Source organism: Bos indicus, chromosome 5 (genome assembly GCF_029378745.1).
Source record: "Bos indicus isolate NIAB-ARS_2022 breed Sahiwal x Tharparkar chromosome 5, NIAB-ARS_B.indTharparkar_mat_pri_1.0, whole genome shotgun sequence".
Classification (NCBI taxonomy): domain Eukaryota; kingdom Metazoa; phylum Chordata; class Mammalia; order Artiodactyla; family Bovidae; genus Bos; species Bos indicus.
The window spans coordinates 27,389,518-27,407,962 of NC_091764.1; the positions used below are offsets into that span (position 1 = coordinate 27,389,518).

Consider the following 18,445-nt stretch of genomic DNA (forward strand, 5'->3'; position numbering starts at 1 on the left):
CTTTCTAACACCATACACAAAAATAAACTCAAAATGGATTAAAGATCTAAACGTAAGACTAGAAACTATTAAACTCCTAGAGGAGAACATAGGCAAAACACTCTCTGACATAAATCACAGCAGGATCCTCTATGACCCACCTCCAAGAATATTGGAAATAAAAGCAAAAATAAACAAATGGGACCTAGTTAAACTTAAAAGCTTCTGCACAACAAAGGAAACTATAAGCAAGGTGAAAAGACAGACTTCAGAATGGGAGAAAATAGCAAACGAAGCAACTGACACACAACTAATCTCAAAAATATACAAGCAACTCCTGCAGCTCAATTCCAAAAAAATAAACGACCCAATCAAAAAATGGGCCAAAGAACTAAATAGACATTTCTCCAAAGAAGACATACAGATGGCTAACAAACACATGAAAAGATGCTCAACATCACTCATTATCAGAGAAATGCATCAAAACCACTATGAGGTACCATTTCACGCCAGTCAGAATGGCTGCGATCCAAAAGTCTACAAGCAATAAATGCTGGAGAGGGTGTGGAGAAAAGGGAACCCTCTTACACTGTTGGTGGGAATGCAAACTAGTACAGCCACTATGGAGAACAGTGTGGAGAGTCCTTAAAAAACTGGAAATAGAACTGCCATATGACCCAGCAATCCCACTTCTGGGCATACACACTGAGGAAACCAGAATTGAAAGAGGTACATGTACCCCAATGTTCATCGCAGCACTGTTTATAATAGCCAGGACATGGAAGCAACCTAGATGTCCATCAGCAGATGAATGGATAAGAAAGCTGTGGTACATATACACAATGGAGTAACTCAGCCATTAAAAAGAATACATTTGAATCAGTTCTAATGAGGTGGATGAAACTGGAGCCGATTATACAGAGTGAAGTAAGCCAGAAAGAAAACACCAATACAGTATAATAACGCATGTATATGGAATTTAGAAAGATGGTAACGATAACCCTGTATGCGAAACAGCAAAAGAGACACAGATGTATAGAACAGTCTTTTGGAATCTGTGGGAGAGGGTGAGGGTGGGATGATTTGGGAGAATGGCATTGAAACATGTACATATCATATGTGAAACGAATCACCAGTCCAGGTTCAATGCAGGATACAGGGTGCTCCGGGCTGGTGCACTGGGATGACCCAGAGGGACGGTATGGGGAGGGAGGTGGGAGGGGACTTCAGAATGGGGGACACGTGTACACCTATCACGAATTCATGTCAACGTATGGCAAAACCAATACAATATTGTAAAGTAATTAGCCTCCAATTAAAAAATAAATTTATATTAAAAATTATATGCTTATATTAGAAAATTCAAAAATATTAAAAAGTATAAGAAAAAGAATTAGAATTTCACTTCCCAGTCACCCTGTGAGAAAGCACTGAGTGTTGCTCACTCTGGTGTAGCAGGAGCACTAAGTGTTTTAAGTGATCCTGCAATAAGATGCTTCCTTAACTCTTTTTTTTTCAACCCAGCAATGAACCCACCCCTACAGTTTTTTTCTACATGATATCTATTAATTTCCTTAGAATTAGTGTTCTGGGGCAAAAGAGACCCACTGGCAAATCCTTGCTTAAACAGTTTCGTCCATGTTAGACTGCTGACCTCTAGTTTCAGAGGGTGCTATTTCCGGCCCCATCCAGCAATCCAGGGGTGGCTGTCTCTCAGAACTAGTGGCAGAGTTGGTCACAGGGCCTGAGGTGACACAGCGAGCTGCCGTCAGGGGCAATGAGAACCCTGCTTATCAGGCTTCAGCCACGTTTCGACCTGCCCATGTCCTCACGTATCTGATGTCTCTGAAGCCTGGATGTGTCACTTTTGCCTTTTCATAATCTCTAAGGTGAGCCTGAGGGTTGAGGAGTTCTTGATTCATCCAGCCAGTTGACCCTTCACTGGAGGATAAGAAAAGGTCATTTACCTGTTCCCTTACCTGTTCCTGCCTAGGGGTGGCCAACACCGACCTCTGGGCAGAAATGGCTTGGTCTCAGATGGCTAAGTGTCTCAGCTTCTTAGAAGGTGTCCAAGAAAAGGGAGACTTCAAAGGTTCCTTTTGAAAGCCAGGGGCGCAGACACACTGGCATTCTGGTAGCAGGTACCCCATGTGAGCTGTTCACACTCTTGGAGTGTGTTCACTCGGTCCATTCTCTGCACCAGGCTCTATGTAAGTTACAATTCTATGTAAGTTTTTCCTGCTTCAATTTAAAACCTTTTTTTAAACTCAGTGACCAGAACTTATAAACTAATTTTTGTGTTCATAGGGGGAAAAAAAAAACAAAAACAACCACTGGCTAAAATCATGGGGCAGAGGGAGAAATCTCATTTTCATGAGATTGTGGAAAGCACAATCCTGAGTTTCTTGAATGGCCTAATGATCACCCAGTCACACTGATGTCCTCCCCTTTCTGGAGAGAATGGACTATAGCATCTCCTCTTAGGTAGCAAAGAGAGCCCACCTCTTGCCCTCCAGAACACCACAGACTCCTCTATCTGTTTATCTGTGGCTGGCGCCACCTTCCAGCACTCACCACTGTCCCCAGAGCCTTGTTCCCTGTGGGGTAAACACCTTGGCTGTTATTATGTTCTGTGATTGGTTCAGTGGAGGCTGTGTCAGTCATCTACCCCCAGGCACTATCTGGCTGGCCCATTAGGGTCCCAAGGGAAGCTGAGGCTCCACCAAAGAGTAGAAGACACAACACGAGCTTTGTCCTGACCTCCAGTCTGTTTCACATTTGTCCTGAGTATCTCTGATACCAAGGCCTTGGCTGAACTCAGGGGAGCAGGGAGGGAAGGACCTTAATCCAGAGGGACCTGTCAATCTGATGGAGGAATGGGATAGAGTTCTAGGACTCAGACAGACTGAGCTATAAGAGCGATGAGACAGAACCCCCTGGATGCCAGAGGAGCAGGAAGGAACTGTTTCTCACGGAAGAGAAGAATTGAAGGCAACTCCAGTTGGAAAAAAGGAAGTTGAGTTAGATTGAAGAAAGATGCTCCTGAGCTTACATGGAATCAGGTTCTAGAACTGAATTCTTAATTTCAGACTCGGGGAGTCGTCCTTGGGCTCTCCTGACCTGTTCCTGAGAGTCCATCACATGTTGATCCAGAATCAGAGATGTCAGGGCAGCAAATGTCCTGACCAAAGTTTCCTTGATTGGAGGAATGGTCCTCTTCTACTATTAAAAACAAAACATAAAACTCAAACAAACAAACCAAAGACAAAACAAATCAAAAACCTCCAAACCAAACCAAACAACAATGAAACAACCCCTAAACCTAAGGAAAGGCCGTCTTCCTAAAGTTCTCCCGTGCCATCTCCCCAGGCCGCTTTCTTCCCTCCATCCTAGATAACATCTCCCCAACTCGTGTTCCAGAAATGCTTTTCTGGAGAAAGCTTTTAGCTCTGGCCCAAAACCATCTGTCAGCACTTGTGACCAGAGCTCTCACTAGCCTTGTTTGTCACCGTGTCTGGTCTCCCAGATTGAGAAGTCCCTTCAGACAGATCAGAAGTTTCTACCCTTGGAACTTCCTTCTGGGCAGAGAGCAGGGGACAGACTAAGGAGGACTCTCTGGAATATTCTTGACCTTGTTCATGTCCTTCTGAAGCAGAACCAGCCTGGACATCTGTTACCCTATTACCCTGGTCCCTCCTCTACTCAAAGAGGCCAGACCCACTGAGAACTTCCACTGGAGATCTGGGCAGGGATAACCCCAGTGATTGCAGGGCAGTGAGGGGAGATAAGGCAGCCAAATTACTATAATACAGGAGATAAGCAGAGCAAATGCAGGGTTCCGGACCATTTTATAGGGAATTCATGGGGAGTTCAGGGTGGAAGAGACAAAAATCTCAGAAGGGAGATGGTAATTTCATAAATGGAGAACCAAGAGGCCCTAGGTGGCCTGAAAGATATTCATGAACTACATATTAGGCTGACTCCAGCCGGCCCAGCCCTCTGACTATTTAAGGACTGAGCAGGGACAGAAAGCCCAGCTGCTCTGCGCCTGTCCACCCAGCAACCCCTGACCTGCACCTCTCAGCCATGAGCCGCCAGTTAAACCTCTACCCCGGTGGGGAGCGCCTGGCCTTCAGCGGCTGCTCTGCCATCATCTCCAGTCGGGTCAGCAGCAGCACCGCCTCATTCCGGGCCAGCGGCATCAAGGGCACGGCCACCTTCGGTAGCAGAAGCCTCTTCAACTGTGGGGGCGGCAGGCGCCCGGCCCTGAGCTCCGCGGCCGGGAGGGGTGGCTCCGCGCTGGGTTCCTGCGCGGCCACGGGTGGTGGCCGCCGGGGAGGCTTCGTGGGCACCGTCTTCGGCAGCGCGGGGCTGGGGCCCGCGTGTCCATCCGTGTGCCCTCCGGGCGGCATCCCTCAGGTCACTGTCAACAAAAGCCTCCTGTCCCCCCTCAACGTGGAGCTGGACCCAGAGATCCAGAAAGTGCGCGCCCAGGAGCGGGAGCAGATCAAGGCTCTGAACAACAAGTTCGCCTCCTTCATTGACAAGGTTGGTGCTGGAGCGTCTACCGGTCCGTGCCTTGATGACCAGTGTACATGCGGGTCTCACTCTGCCCCTGCCACTGGCGTGGGAACTTGGGCAAGTTAGTTATGCTCTCCGAACTTCCCTTGCCTCTTGTGTAAAATGGGCACAAGAGTAGCTCTAACCCCATAAGGTTATAATGAGGATGAACTGGATGTTTCTGAGGTGCTTAAAACAGTGTCTGGCATACCTTCACCCCACCTCCCCCTTAAAGAGGAGCTTCATTCCTTCCTTGCAGGAAAAGACTCAGGAAAGGGAGGATGGTGTCAGGGGCAGGAGATGCATAATGGGCCCCCTGAGGGCTCTCACTACCAAACAGAGAGATGGGTTTGCAGTTCCAGGACAGGGGGTGTCCCAGGACAGGATGGCTGGTGGGTGAGAAAGACCTGGAAGGTGGTAAGTGGGATAAGGATGTAAACTAGGAAGGTTTTTGGAGGAGGTGAGAGGAAAGGGCTAGAACAGTGAAGGTGCTGAGGGGAGAAGGTTTGGAAGGAGGGCATGTCAAAGTATGTGTGTGTATGTTGTGTAGGTGTGTGTATGTCCAGAAATTGGGGCAACAGAGAAGATGGCTCTGGAGTCATAGGCAGTGATCCTGCTGAATGGGAGGAGACAAAGAATGGGCTTCTCTCGTCTCCACCTGGAAAGATCTAGACCATGAGGGATATGATACTAATAATAGCTGACACTCCTCAGTGCCTGGTGCTGACCCAAGTGGTTCTCATTTATCAACCCGTGATTCAGTGATCACTCTATCTTGCAGAAGCTCAAATTAAGATAGAGGGAAGCTAAGAAATGTGCCAGGGTAATAGAAGAGGCAGCGACAGTAGCCTATGTCCCTCCCAACTGTACTTGGGAAGAGGAAGTGAAGTATTGGAGGACAGAGGGCAGTGGAAGAAATAACTAAAGAGATTGGTAAGAAGAGGAATGTTGGCATAGCAGAGGCCTGACGTTATTCAGTACAAAAATGAGAAATCTTCCGTCAAGTATGAATAGATTTGTAAAGATGTGATTGTTGTTCAGTTGCTCAGTTGTGTCGGACTCTTTTCGACCCCATGGACTGCAGCACACCAGGCTTCCCTGTCCTTCACTATCTCCCAGAGTTTGCTCAAACTCATGTCCATTGAGTCAGTGATGCTATCTAACCATCTCATCTTCTGTCATCCCCTTCTCCTGTCCTCAATCTTTCCCAGCATCAGGATCTTTTCCAATAAGTTGGTTCTTTGCAACAGGTGGCCAAAATATTTGAACTTCAGCATCAGTTCTTCCAATGAATCTTCAGGGTTGATTTCCTTTAGGATTGACTGATTTGATTTCCTTGCTGTCCAAGGGACTGTCAAGAGTCTTTTCCAAAAAAAAAAAAAAAAAAAAAAAGTCTTTTCCAACACCACAATTTGAAAGCATCAATTCTTTGGCATTCAGTCTTCTTTATGGTCCAGCTCTCACATCTGTACATGGCTATTGGAAGAAGCATAGCTTTGACTATACATACCTTTGTTGGCAAAGTGATGTCTCTGCTTTTTAATATGCTGTTTAGGTTTGTCATAGCTTTTCTTCCAAAGAGCAAGAGTCTTAATTTTGTGGCTGCAGTCACTGTCTGCAGTGGTTTTGGAGTCCAAGAAAATAAAATCTGTCACTGCTTCCATTCCCCTCCACTCCATCTATTTGCCATGAAGTGATGGAACCGGATGCTATGATCTTACTTTTTTGAATGTTGAGTTTAAAGATGCGACAATCTGCTTCCAAAACCAATGAAAGAAACAAACCAGGAGCAATTTAGACTGCATATAAGAAAGAACATGCAAATTACCAGAGTGACTTTCCAGTGCCATTCCCCAGTCACTATTTCTTCCTGCTTCTCATTTCCCTTCACTCCAAAAACACCAGCATTTATAGCAAAAGATGCTGCCTTAACCACATGGTAAGTCATGGTGGCAGATGATAGACAGCATTGCTTACACCCACTTCCTGATTTCATTTAAAACTGAATCCTGTTTCTTGTCTTAGAGACAAGATGGGCGTGTCCCTCTGGCTGAATCCACTCTCTGAGGAAACTTGCTCTTTCCTGACTCCCACTGCAGGATGACACCTTCTGATTTCTGGGGCCCTGTCCTCACTCTTGAGAGGCAAGAACACTTAGAGGGGATTTGGGGGCTATGACCACCTTTGGTTTCCAGGTGAGGTTCCTGGAGCAGCAGAACCAGGTGCTGGGGACCAAGTGGGAGCTGCTGCAGCAGCTGGACCTGAACAACTGTAAGAACAACCTGGAGCCCATCCTCGAGGGCTACACCAGCAACCTGCGGAAGCAGCTGGAGATGCTGTCGGGGGACCGGGTGAGGCTGGACTCGGAGCTGAGGAGTATGCGTGATGTGGTAGAGGAATACAAGAAGAGGTGAGTGGAGAGGTGGATTAACACCACTCGAAGGTCTTGATTGTAGATGAGGTTGTGATTTGGAGCCAGCAATTTTGTCTTCTTGAATCCTGTGCTGATATCATTACTACTCTTTCTTGTAAGGGAGGGAGAGAGATCTAGACAGGACGAAATGGAGGAAGAGAAAAGATCTACCCAAAATGGTGCTCCAAATTGCCCAGGAGATGATGTGCTCATTTTAAACATTGGAAATGGAAGAATGTGGGGTGGAGGGGGAGAGAATTGTCTCAAAACCAGATGAACAACCCAAATGGCTTTGTAGCTCCTCCTGAGTGAGGTTTTCTGTAGGAGTTGCCAGGACTCCTATAAAAGGAGACATCCTTCCAATCTCAGAACACATCTTAAAGCTAAGCAAAAATGAGTTTTTAAGAGTTTTTTCTTTTTATGGTGAGGCATCTCCATGCTGCTGAATCCCACTATTAAAGAGAACAGTTGAGAGTGTGCTTGGATGGGAGATGGTTTCTCCTTCTAAGTTCAACCTATGAGGAGATAGAGTGATGCCCCATGCCTGGTGTGATCTGATATTTTGGTGTTTTGCTTCCAGGTGTTAGGATTTTTGGGGATAAGTGACTTCTTCCACAAGGTGGTGAAGATGGTTGGAACTGGGCTTTTTTTCTTGGTTCACTTGTGATCTGCCCATCCATCTCTACTGAAGTCCCCCTGAAGTGGAACTCTGGCCTGAGCTCTGTATGGAGCCCCTGAAGGTGGCGGTGATGTAGTCCTGGCCTTCTGAAAGCACACAGATTGTGGGGACAGGCTTAAAGAACACCTCCAGAGAGCCCCGTCTTTAAATATGTGTACACGCTCAAATACAGTTTCCAAAATTTTGGTTCATTTAATTTATAGAGGGCATCTACCATCTAGCTTAATTGGAAATCTAGCTTTCGTTGTCAAACCAGAGAAATAAGAGTTGCTTTCTATCAGAAGAAGTGTGGCTTCATATCTAAAATCGAATCAAAATATAAACATTCACTGAGGACTATTTTAAAATCCACTCAGCAACAAACTAAGGGTGACATCTTGTACGGTAGGTTATTGAAAACATTAAAGATGAAAAGAATGCAGATTTAACATAATTAATACATCTATATTCTAAAACAAGATAAATCCATGTGTACTTTGTCATGGTTTAACTTTTAATTATACATTTTAATCTGTTTTTAAAAGTTATTAAAAGTTATATGTTATTTATTAAGTCCATAGTAATGTAAAATGCAGTTTTTCTTTATAAACGTTGTATGTGTATATTGAAGTCTGATATTCAATTTTTAGAAGTAAATGATGAGAAGTTATTTATAATACAGGAATGTCATCAATTCTGGTAGCCCTCATGATCAAACTCTCCCAATGTATTTTATGAAGTAGAAAGATATAAGGTGCTAAAAGCTAATTGGTCTTCAATTAGCATATACTTTTATTTTTGTTAATAGGATGGATATAATGTGATAACATGTAAGATAATATGAGATAAAATTGCGATGGAAACAAGTATTTCATAGTATAACTTGATAGAAAGGAGTTTTTCAATTATCTTTTGAATAAAACACATAGAATCTGAGATAAATCATATAAGCTATTTCCTGTGTTTTACCCAGTGCAACTAGAAAAATCTGGCAGTCTCAGAAAATGCTCCACTGTTTAAATACTTTAAATAGCCCACTTCACTAACCTGTACTACTTCAGCCTTCCAACACAACTTAATTTTCTTGGCAGCCAGTGCCATGGCTTAGGAAGTAAAAAGCTGAAAAGAACTGCTCAAGTTAACGTGTATGAAAAATAGCCCTTTTGGGGGCACAGATCATTTCTTTCCAATGCTCTGTTTTGTTTGCTCTTGCAAATATCCTGTATTATGTTCTTTAAAGAATCTTTTTATTCTTTTTAAACAAAAGGTCGCATGGATAGGAGGCAAGGCAAGAGGGGAAGAGGGAATGTGAGACCCCAGCCCCACACCCCTTCCCCACCTACCCCTTTTCTGCTTATATATTTATACTCTATCTACAAGCCCCTGGGGGAAGATGACATGTTCTTTGATAATAGTAAGGGATGGAATAGTGAGATCTTTAAGTGAAATGATCGGTGCTCTTGACCCTCCAAGCTACAATATGTGTGATGAGAATATCTCACCCCCATCCAAACACCCTATTTCCAAGACCTTGCTTCACCTATGTAAGAAACAGGCATAACTTACAGAGTGAAGGTGGGAATAGCATTTTTTTTTTGGTGCCTGGGAGGTTTCTCCCCTGGCTAGGGCTCATACCAAGGTGCCAGCTGGTGGGGAGGGGGTGACTTTCGGCTGTCACGAGGAAGGTGGGACAGCAGAACGTGCATGATGTCTCCATCACAGATGCATTCCCAAGTAGATACATTTTAGGGTAGCCTGACCATGAGCGAAGGAGCTGCACATTGTTTCCTTTAAAGCTGTTCTTGTCACACCCGCTTTGAGAAGGCTCTCCGTGCCCTGGGGGAACGTACAGTGCAGGTTGTGGGTCACTGCCTTGCAGCTTTTGGCACAGAGGCGATTGCTCACTGCTCAGTGAGCATTTGCAGAATGGAACTGTCCCACTGGTGACGCTCCTTTCTCTTGCCCCACGCAGGTACGAGGTGGAGATTAACAGACGCACAGCTGCTGAGAATGAGTTTGTGATGCTCAAGAAGGTAAGAGGCGGGTGGGGAGGGCGGGAAGAAGCCGGGGGGCTCCCTAGGCACCTGGCATGAGGATGTTTGTAGGATGAGGAAAGGCCCTTAGGGGTCACTTAGTCTCTAGCAGAGATGGCTAGGATTCTAATGTCCCACTCATCTCTTCAAGCCCCTTGCCCGGGCAGTGTGCTGCTTCCAGAAGCTTTCAACTTTAGATCCAGGTGCAGCCGTGGCCTTGCACAGGGATCAGGCCCTCCCTGTGAAGCATGGCGGAAGGGGACAGAGCAGGGAATCTGGGGCTCCTTGTGGCAGGAGGGAGGGCAGGGGGAGAGACAGGTCCCTCTCTGTGTTCCCCAGGACGTGGATGCTGCCTACATGAACAAGGTCGAGCTCCAGGCCAAGGTGGACTCCTTGACAGATGAGATCAAGTTCTTGAAGTGCCTCTATGAAGGGGTAAGGACCCTGCTGAGCTCTCTGGTGTGGTCTGTTCCTCTTGCAAGTGGTTTCTGGCCCTTGGCCTGGATGGTCACATGACCAAAGGTTGGCAGAGAGGCCTTTTGACCTCTGTACTGACCCACATTGTCAGTACAGCTGCCATTTGCTGAGGCCCTACTATGTGCTGAGCAGTGGGGGTAGGCTTTGAGGAGACCGTGATGGAGGAGAAATGATTCCTGTCCTCTAGGAATCCATAGTCCGGTAGGGAAAACAGCATGTAAATGAGCTTTGGGAGAGCAGCGGAATGGTGAATTCTGCCTGAGGTGTCAGTGAAAGTTCCAGGAGAAAGGTGAGCAAGATTCCCGTGGGTGCAGGGAAGGGCATGGACTCCAGCCTGAAGGAGCAGAATGAGGGGAGACCTGGAGCTGGAGTTGTGCTAAAGTATGAGGGGCCCAGAGTAGTGGGGGTTCATTGGTGACTCTAGAGGACTGAGTGCCACATAAGGAGTTCAGACTGATCCATGGTGGCTGTTGGGACAGAGAGGGTGGGTAGGGTGGGAGGAGTCCTGCGTGTGTGATGGAGAGGGCAGTCCCATGCTGGGTGGAAAGCTCCACGTTTTCATCTCACACCCACAGGCCTGAGCACTGCAGGCCTCTGCTGAAGGCAGAGCTCATGTGCCGAGGAGGGGCAGGAAGGGGAAGCAGGGGATTTGCTGGAGAGGATCAAGAAAAGGGACCCCCCCCCCTTGGGAAACCTTTAACTGAGTCCCCTCCCCTAACTGTCCTCCAGGAGATCGCTCAGCTCCAGTCCCACATCAGTGACACATCCGTCATCCTGTCCATGGACAACAACCGCGACCTAGACCTGGACAGCATCATCGCCCAGGTCCGCGCCCAGTACGAGGAGATCGCCCTGAAGAGCAAGGCCGAGGCCGAGGCGCTGTACCAGACCAAGGTGAGCTGAGGCCCAGAGACCACACTACCACCCTGGCATCATGCGTGCACGTGTGTACTTGTGTGTGCATGCACGTGTGTTGGGGCTGGGCAGAGACTTCCTGCTTCTTGGAGTTGGGCCTTGTGGAAGTGCCTTCCTGTGGTCCAGAGAGATCCACCACAGTCTTGGCAGGTGTTAGGGGTCGTGTGTGGGCTTAGCCCTTCCCCAGCCAAGGCCCTTGCTGACAGCTGAGGCCACCTCAGTCACAGCTTCAATGAGATTCTGACGCCGTTTCTGTGGACAATCCACTATCTCAGCTTTCCTTCTGTTTCCAACTTTGTCAAAACGAGGACAGGAAATTCAGACTCCATCAGGGCTCTCATGTTTGAGAAACCGAGGATCCTGTTGAGCTGGGGCTGGGCCTTCCTATTCAGAAGGAAAGGGTTGTCTTTCTCCCCCTCCCTCTCCCCTCCTCCTCTTGTGCCTGTGCTGCTTAGATAAAGAGAACGGTGCCCCATCACTCTCCCTCTCCTCCAACACCCTAAGGGCTGAATTCTCAACTGTCCTGTGCTCTTCATCTCTTGTTCCCCAATCTCAGATCCAGGAGCTGCAAGCCACAGCGGGCCAGCACGGGGATGACCTCAAACTCACCAAGGCTGAGATCTCAGATCTCAACCGGATGATCCAGAGGATCCGCTCAGAGATTGGGAACGTGAAGAAGCAGGTGGGTTCTATGAAAGGAGTCAGCTGACAGCACTCATTGGTTTGAGACCAATTATGGTTTGGTACAGTCAGTATGAGAGCAGTTGTACCAGACTATACAAATGAGAAGAGCATCCTGCCCTTCCCAGCACGGTGAGGATCTTGCACCAATCTGTATGAGGCTCATTATTTAAAAGGGTAAAACACGGTCTCTCAGGAGAGAACAGTAGGAATCCATATGGAAAGATGTAGCATCCTTTGTTGGGCATCACACTCCCTAAGTGCTGCAGGGCTTCCAAGGGGCTCTGGATGAATGGGGACCCGAGTGAGGCTTCCTGTAGGAGGTGGATTACCTTGGGATGGAAGGCAGAAAGGAGAGGAAAGGGGGTCTGGTGAAGGAACCCACAGGAGCAGTGGATGTGAGGTGGGCATGTGTGCTAGAAGGAAAGACACCCACCCTGAGCAGAAGGTCCATGATGGGTGGGTGGCAGGGAGCAGGACACCCTAGGTAGGAATGGGTGGATTATGGGCAGTCTTCAAAGAGGGCAGTGGACCTTAGACCCAGTGCAATTGGTGAAAGGGTTTGGAAATTTCCCAGGATGAGTCTGTGCCAGAGGAAGGAGAGCCAGCAGTGCATTTTAGAAGTGGAGAAGGAAGACCGCCATCGCACCTTGACCCCCGCCACACACACCCCCAACACTAGTCTTGGCACAGGGCTCTGCTCAGGTTTGCCCTTTCCTGTGGCTGTCTGTGGGGGGCACTACACTGAACGCAGCCCATAGGAACACAATACAGGGCCACGCTTGTGATTCCAAAGCAAGCAAACTCATGAATCTCCCAAAGTTTGTGGAGTTTGGTGCAAGGATTTAAGGTCTCAGCTTCCTGGACAAGTCAAGTTCCCTATCTCCTTCCCTCCTCTGTCTTGCTTGTGCACGTACATATGTGCACACACACACACACCCCTCCTCCAGCAGTGGAAAGAAGAGAGATAGACTAATTAAGAACCTATGATGTTTGTATTTAATCAAATTCTGCATAAATGAAAGAAAAACACAAGGTGTTTGAAGCTACCTTTGATACCCAATTACTCTATTTATCTGATAAAATGCTCTGTGTACCTGTTTAGGCAAACTTATTACCAGAAAGTGACATTTGTGATGAAAAGGCCACCGTGCTTTGGAGGTCAGGGGAGATGTCCTCCTCGGGGAGCCAGTGGAGGTCACTGTTGATGCTTGGTCCCCAAGATGGCTCCTCTTGAGGGTTCTCAGCCAAGGTGCTTTCCTGCCTTTTGACCTCTCCACCAAAGAAGCCCACATTTAAACATGCAGACTCTGCATCCAGTGGCTCCAGAATGCAGCTGCTAATTGTTTCAAAGGAACCAACATTTCAGGTCCTCCTTTCAACTCATGCCACATTCACAAGACCCAAGCTTCTGGAGTCCCCCAGGTTCACCTGCAGGATCTCGGTCAGTGAGAAAGAACAGAGGACAGTTTGGTGGAATTTGAGTTGTAGAGTTTATTGCATCCTCCCAAATAATCAGGTCTCCACAGTCCTGAGGATGGTGGTGCTTTTCCCTGGTTCAGTAGCTGGGTCCTAGGTTCTTCTGCTGAGGCTGTGAACACTCACCTGAAACACAGTGGATGCTTGTACTGCTGGGGGCCTGCCTGGCTGAGGAGGATAGCGCCACCTGGACAGCAGTGAAAAATTCCATTTGGCCTCAGGACCAGCTGCTGTCCTTGGGGTGAAGCAACTTTGACTCCAGAAGAAGGGGACAGATCCTTAGATCCCACCAAAGCCTAACCCAGGGACTGGCAAACACCCTCATGACTGAAAGGCCCAAGACACCCCCTCCATCTGCCCAGCTTCCCCTGGATGCAGCGCTGAGGCCCACCTGCAGTTTGCTTCTGCAGGTAACACCTAAAAGTGAAGTTTGTGAACTAGTAACACCTGTTAGTTATGCAAAAGTATTATTGGAAGCTGTTGCCTTATAGCATGAGTCTCTGCAATTTGGGAGGCCAGATCCTCTGTGGGATAGGTTTATTGGATAGACATTTTATTAATAGGAACTTGATTGGTCCCTATTTTTTTCACTATTTACAGTATCTCCCAAGATATCTTTTACACTATGGGGTAGAATTAAGGCCAGTGACCCAGAGACTTTTTAGGGTTGGTAGACTTTTTAAGGTTGGCAGAACAGCCGATGTTATACACTAGGAGGGAGACGATGGAGCCATGTGCCCATCTGGCCACTTTCTCAATCAATACCTTTCCCCTCCTCTCTCCCAAGATAAGGGCACTCCACCTTTACATGCCATGGCATGAGCTGGACTGAACTGTGCCTGGAGTTGGGGGGAAGGACAGATTCTAGACATCACCTCTAGTGATGTTCACAAAATGGGAAAACCAGAATGACCTCAAAGCATTTACCATCAATCAGGATCAAAAGAAGGGAGGTCTTCTGAGCAGGATCTCAGAGCTATGTTCTGACCCAAAGCACTGAATCCATTTGGCCCTCAGTGCTCCAACCTGGAGATGGCCATCGCCGATGCTGAGCAGCGGGGCGACTGTGCCCTGAAGGACGCCCGGGCCAAGCTGGATGAGCTGGACGCCGCCCTTCTCCAGGCCAAGGAGGAACTGGCCAGGATGATGCGTGAGTACCAGGAGCTGATGAGCACCAAGCTGGCCCTGGACATGGAGATCGCCACCTACCGCAAGCTGCTGGAGGGCGAGGAGTGCAGGTGAGGGGGAGGATGTCTTTTGTTTGGAGCATTATCTCTGTGCTTTAGTAGGAAGGTAGAGGGCAAACAGTTTGGTTTTGTTCAGGTCCTACTGAGGTGAAACTCTATTAAAATGGTTTTGACATGGTGCGGTAGGAAAGACCAGAGTTAGACAGCAGGAAGGACAGGACTGTAAACATCCCAAACAGGTGGCACAGGAGGAATCGAAGACATTGAGAAATAGAGCATCCCTGGCCCTTCATGATTCATTCTTGAGGCTAGTGGGAGGGGCAAGACAGTCTCCAAAAGTCACCCAGGTTCAAGGTTGCTCTGGCAAAGCCTGAGGCCCAGTGAGGATGTGAGCTCACTCCTCTTAATTGTCTCAGACCAAAGGCATAACTATTTGGAAGCAGGAGCACAATTATCCCACACATCAGATAATCCCAAAGCCACTTTGATGGGGAGGCTGACTCCCTGCAGCAGACTTTTCATCTTAGTTCTCTGTTTCTTGAGAGGTCCCACTCGGGTGTTTGGGAAGAAAGAAGGCTGGGCTGGAGTGGAAGGCATGTCTGAGAGGAGAGGCTGATTCACAGAGGGATCCTCCTGGATCAAAGAGGTTTAGGGAGGTTTATCTGATTTTTTCTCTCCCTCTGCAGGATGTCTGGTGAATATCCAAATTCCGTGAGCATCTGTGAGTATCTGCAGTACCTAGCTCTGCCCTTGGTCACCTACCAGAAGTCAAAGCCCCTCTATTTTCATGACACCAAAGAAAAGTTAGAATAACAATAACAGAGTGGGTTAAGGGGAGACTTAGGGGCACAAAGAGGGAGCTGGATTTAGTAATGAAGGAGAAAAACAGTATTGTGAAATACTATTTTAATACAGGTTATACAAAAGTATAACTTGTAGAGAGATCAAATGATATCCAACAGTGAATGATGCTTAATGACTACATTCCATTTCTTTGAGGCCAGTCCATAAGAGAGGTACTGGACTGAAGTAAGAAGGAATGAGAGGAGCCTGACTGGCTGAATGATGAAAAAAGCAGAAATAACCTCCAGCAGGTTTAAAAGCTAGAGAGAACGCAGGGTTCTAGTGTAGGGTACTCCCAGCAGCTGCTGTCTTTAGCAGAAGCATCAGAAGGCCTCCTTGAAGTGCCTTTCTTCATCTGGTCCTATCCAGACAGAAATTCACTGATAAAATCTGCTAGTGCTTACAGTCTGACATTGATAGATCAACATAGACTAATTAGGAAAAGATCAAATACATGGGGTCAAGTACATGAAAAATGACCAGTGCTGATGAAAATCTCTTAATAAACTAAAAATAGACAATGGAGAATGTGTCTCCATGTGAAGCCACCCAAGGGGAGAGAACTAAGGGAATGATCAGGATGTCCCAGGAGGCTGAATGAACTGGGCCTTTTCTTGCTGATTGCAGCTGTCATCAGCAACACCAGCACCGGGGCAGGAGGCACTGGCTTCAGCATGGGCTTCGGTGCCTTGAGCAGCTACAGCTATAAATCCTCAGCGGTGGATGTCAAAACCAAAGGCAGCTGTGGAGGCAGCGAGCTTAAGGATGCTCCTGCCAAAACCTCAGGCAGTAGCTGTGCAACCAAAAAGGCCTCGAGATGAAGGGTGGATGAAGGCTGGCTCATGAGCAGAAAGCTGCAAACCTCACCCATCTCACCATGTCCTCATCTCCTCTTCTGGGTCCCCTTCCCAAGTCAAGAAGTGCTTCCTCCATAACCACAGCCTTGGTCCCATCCCTGCTCCTTGTTCCCAGTGGGGTGATGCTCTGATGCAGGGCGTCCAGCCACGGGCTCTCTCAGTGTCCTCCTTGGGCACCTTTCTCTGGGTCACTGCCTTGTATGCAGAGATTACACACATCCCCAGGATGCTTCTCTGTGACCAGAGGCAAGCCCCTCTGTCCTTGTACCTTTCTGGGTCTTCACAGTCAAGGGGTTCTCATTGTCCTCTGATTGGGGTCATGCCCACTTCTCTGCTTCTCTGCAATAAATGGTCAATAGCATCTGATTCTCAGTGTTGAATCTGTTGCCCGGCATACTGACATCTGAGTTGCCCCATCCAACTTCTCTTGGTCCAGCTCCTGCTTCCCTCTGGGTCCCTGGTCTGATATGGATCTTTGCCATCTGGTCCTGGCCAGGCAGGCATTGGTTGAGAGTTGCTCTTTGTACACAGCAGAGATTTGTTACAGATTTGCCTCTGGGCAGGCTTGGGTCTTCCTGGGCACCTGGGCACTTACTCCTGGTAGGCCACACAATGGCCCTGTGAGATGGGAACAGTTGCCCCCCATACAAAGACGCTCAGGCTGCTGTGATCAAGGAGCTGAGTCACCCCAGGACTCTCAGGTGTCTGAGTTTCAGTGCAGCTTCCTGCTCCGCCTCTCAAAAGCTCCCACAGTGTCCCTACAACTGTCTCTTGTTGTCAGAGAGTCATTCCTTCTTCTTTCTTTCCTCCTCAGTCTCTTGCCAACCCACCTCCTATCTTGCTCTCCCACACCAGCCTTGCTTTCCTCTTCTTCCGGCTGATTCTTTTCCATCCTCAAGTTTGAGGCCAGCACGCCCACCTGCCTGTGTATGCCTCTGTGTCTACTGGGTCCATGTAGCAGTGGCTCACGAGCTTTGGTGAGTCTGGCATCATCAGGCACAGGGAATGCAGGAGTCAGCAAACCAGCACGTAGAGCCTGTCCTTGGGTAGCTCACAGTCTGGTGGGGAGAGTAAAAGTCAGCAGCTAACAAAGAAACACACGATATGTCAGGCAGTGATGATTTTTGTGAAGAAAAATTAAATGGAGTAAGAAGAGTGCTCTTTGATGCATGTGTATGTTTCTGTAAGAATGTTTGCTTTCTCAGAAGCAGTTGACACAGTCTCCTTGAACAAGGTGCTGAAGAGCAGAGTCCTCCAGGGCAAGGCCACCTGCCAACGATGAACCTTGTTTGAGGGTGACCTTCAGGGTGCCTGTGTCCCCTTCTCCCCCTCATCATTCCCCAGCCTCATACTCCAGTCTTTCTTCCTGGCAGCCAGGACTTTTCACACCTCAGGACCTTGGCAAATATAACTTCCAATCTCGAGTACCCATGCCCCATCTCCTGAAAGCCTGCCCATGCTTGGTGGTCCAGCTGAATTGCCACCTCCTATGGGCATGCATTTTCTGGTCCCTCCATGTGGACTCCATCAAGTCATAAAAGCATAAATGAGACGGAACATTAGGGTTTGTGGCCAATAACTCCTTGAATCCGCCCCACTATTATAGGCCAGCAAACAGAGGCCCAGATGGCTAAGCACTCTGCCCTTGTTCACAGCCCTGATGAGCAGCAGAGTGGGGACCGGGGCCCTGCACATCCATAGCACTGTCCCTGAACCCATATGACAGTTGAGGCTCTATTTTCCTGGTGTCACATTAGCTGCCCCCATGTCTGTCCCCTCCCCCATTCCTCAGAGCCCCGTGTTCTGTTCTGGGGCCCTCAGTCTGGCTCCTGGTCAGCACTCAGCATAACGTTTGTCACAGGTATGCACGGCTCCATCTCACCCACCTTCACTGGGGAGAAAGAGCTCATGTAATACACGTGTGTCCTGATGATTTGGCATGCAAGTGATGAAACACAATTGTGTTAAAGAGATTTGTGTCTTACATTCATCCATGTGTATGCTATTTATAGAATTTATGAACCAAATTGAGGCATTTCTATTCTGGACATATGTGAAACTGGATCTACAGACAGCAGGCATAAGCCAGGACTGTGTCAGGCATATGCTATCTTACGTCTGGCGTCCTGGCGAGCGTCATATGTTTTGGCTCCAAATCCTGGCTCTTCTAATGGCTGATTGTAACTGGGGACAAGATCCTGCCCTTGTAAAATGGGGTTGATACAAGCTGGCTTTTGATGGGTGCTTTCTATACGCCAGGTACTACTCTCAGCACTTTATATCTGGCAACAATGAATTCTCCCAACAACCCAACAGGTATTTTTGCTATAATGTGGATCTCACTCATGATATGCTGAGGCTCA

At 47.9% G+C, this 18,445-nt stretch overlaps 1 protein-coding gene across 2 annotated transcripts; it reads left to right on the forward strand.

Annotated features, from left to right (window-relative positions):
• Window positions 1-4,065: 4,065 nt before the first annotated feature.
• On the forward strand, window positions 4,066-16,581 carry KRT72 (keratin 72). Of its 2 annotated transcripts, XM_019960021.2 has the most exons (9): window positions 4,066-4,527; window positions 6,735-6,949; window positions 9,583-9,643; window positions 9,983-10,078; window positions 10,850-11,014; window positions 11,592-11,717; window positions 14,213-14,433; window positions 15,069-15,103; window positions 15,853-16,551. In XM_019960021.2, the coding sequence occupies exons 1-9, from the start codon at window positions 4,066-4,068 to the stop codon at window positions 16,044-16,046; spliced, it is 1,575 nt and encodes a 524-aa protein (XP_019815580.2). In that variant the 3' UTR covers window positions 16,047-16,551. The 2 variants fall into 2 exon arrangements, with proteins under 2 accessions (XP_019815580.2, XP_019815581.2); XM_019960022.2 differs by lacking the exon at window positions 11,592-11,717 and having other exon boundaries at window positions 15,853-16,581.
• Window positions 16,582-18,445: the final 1,864 nt, after the last annotated feature.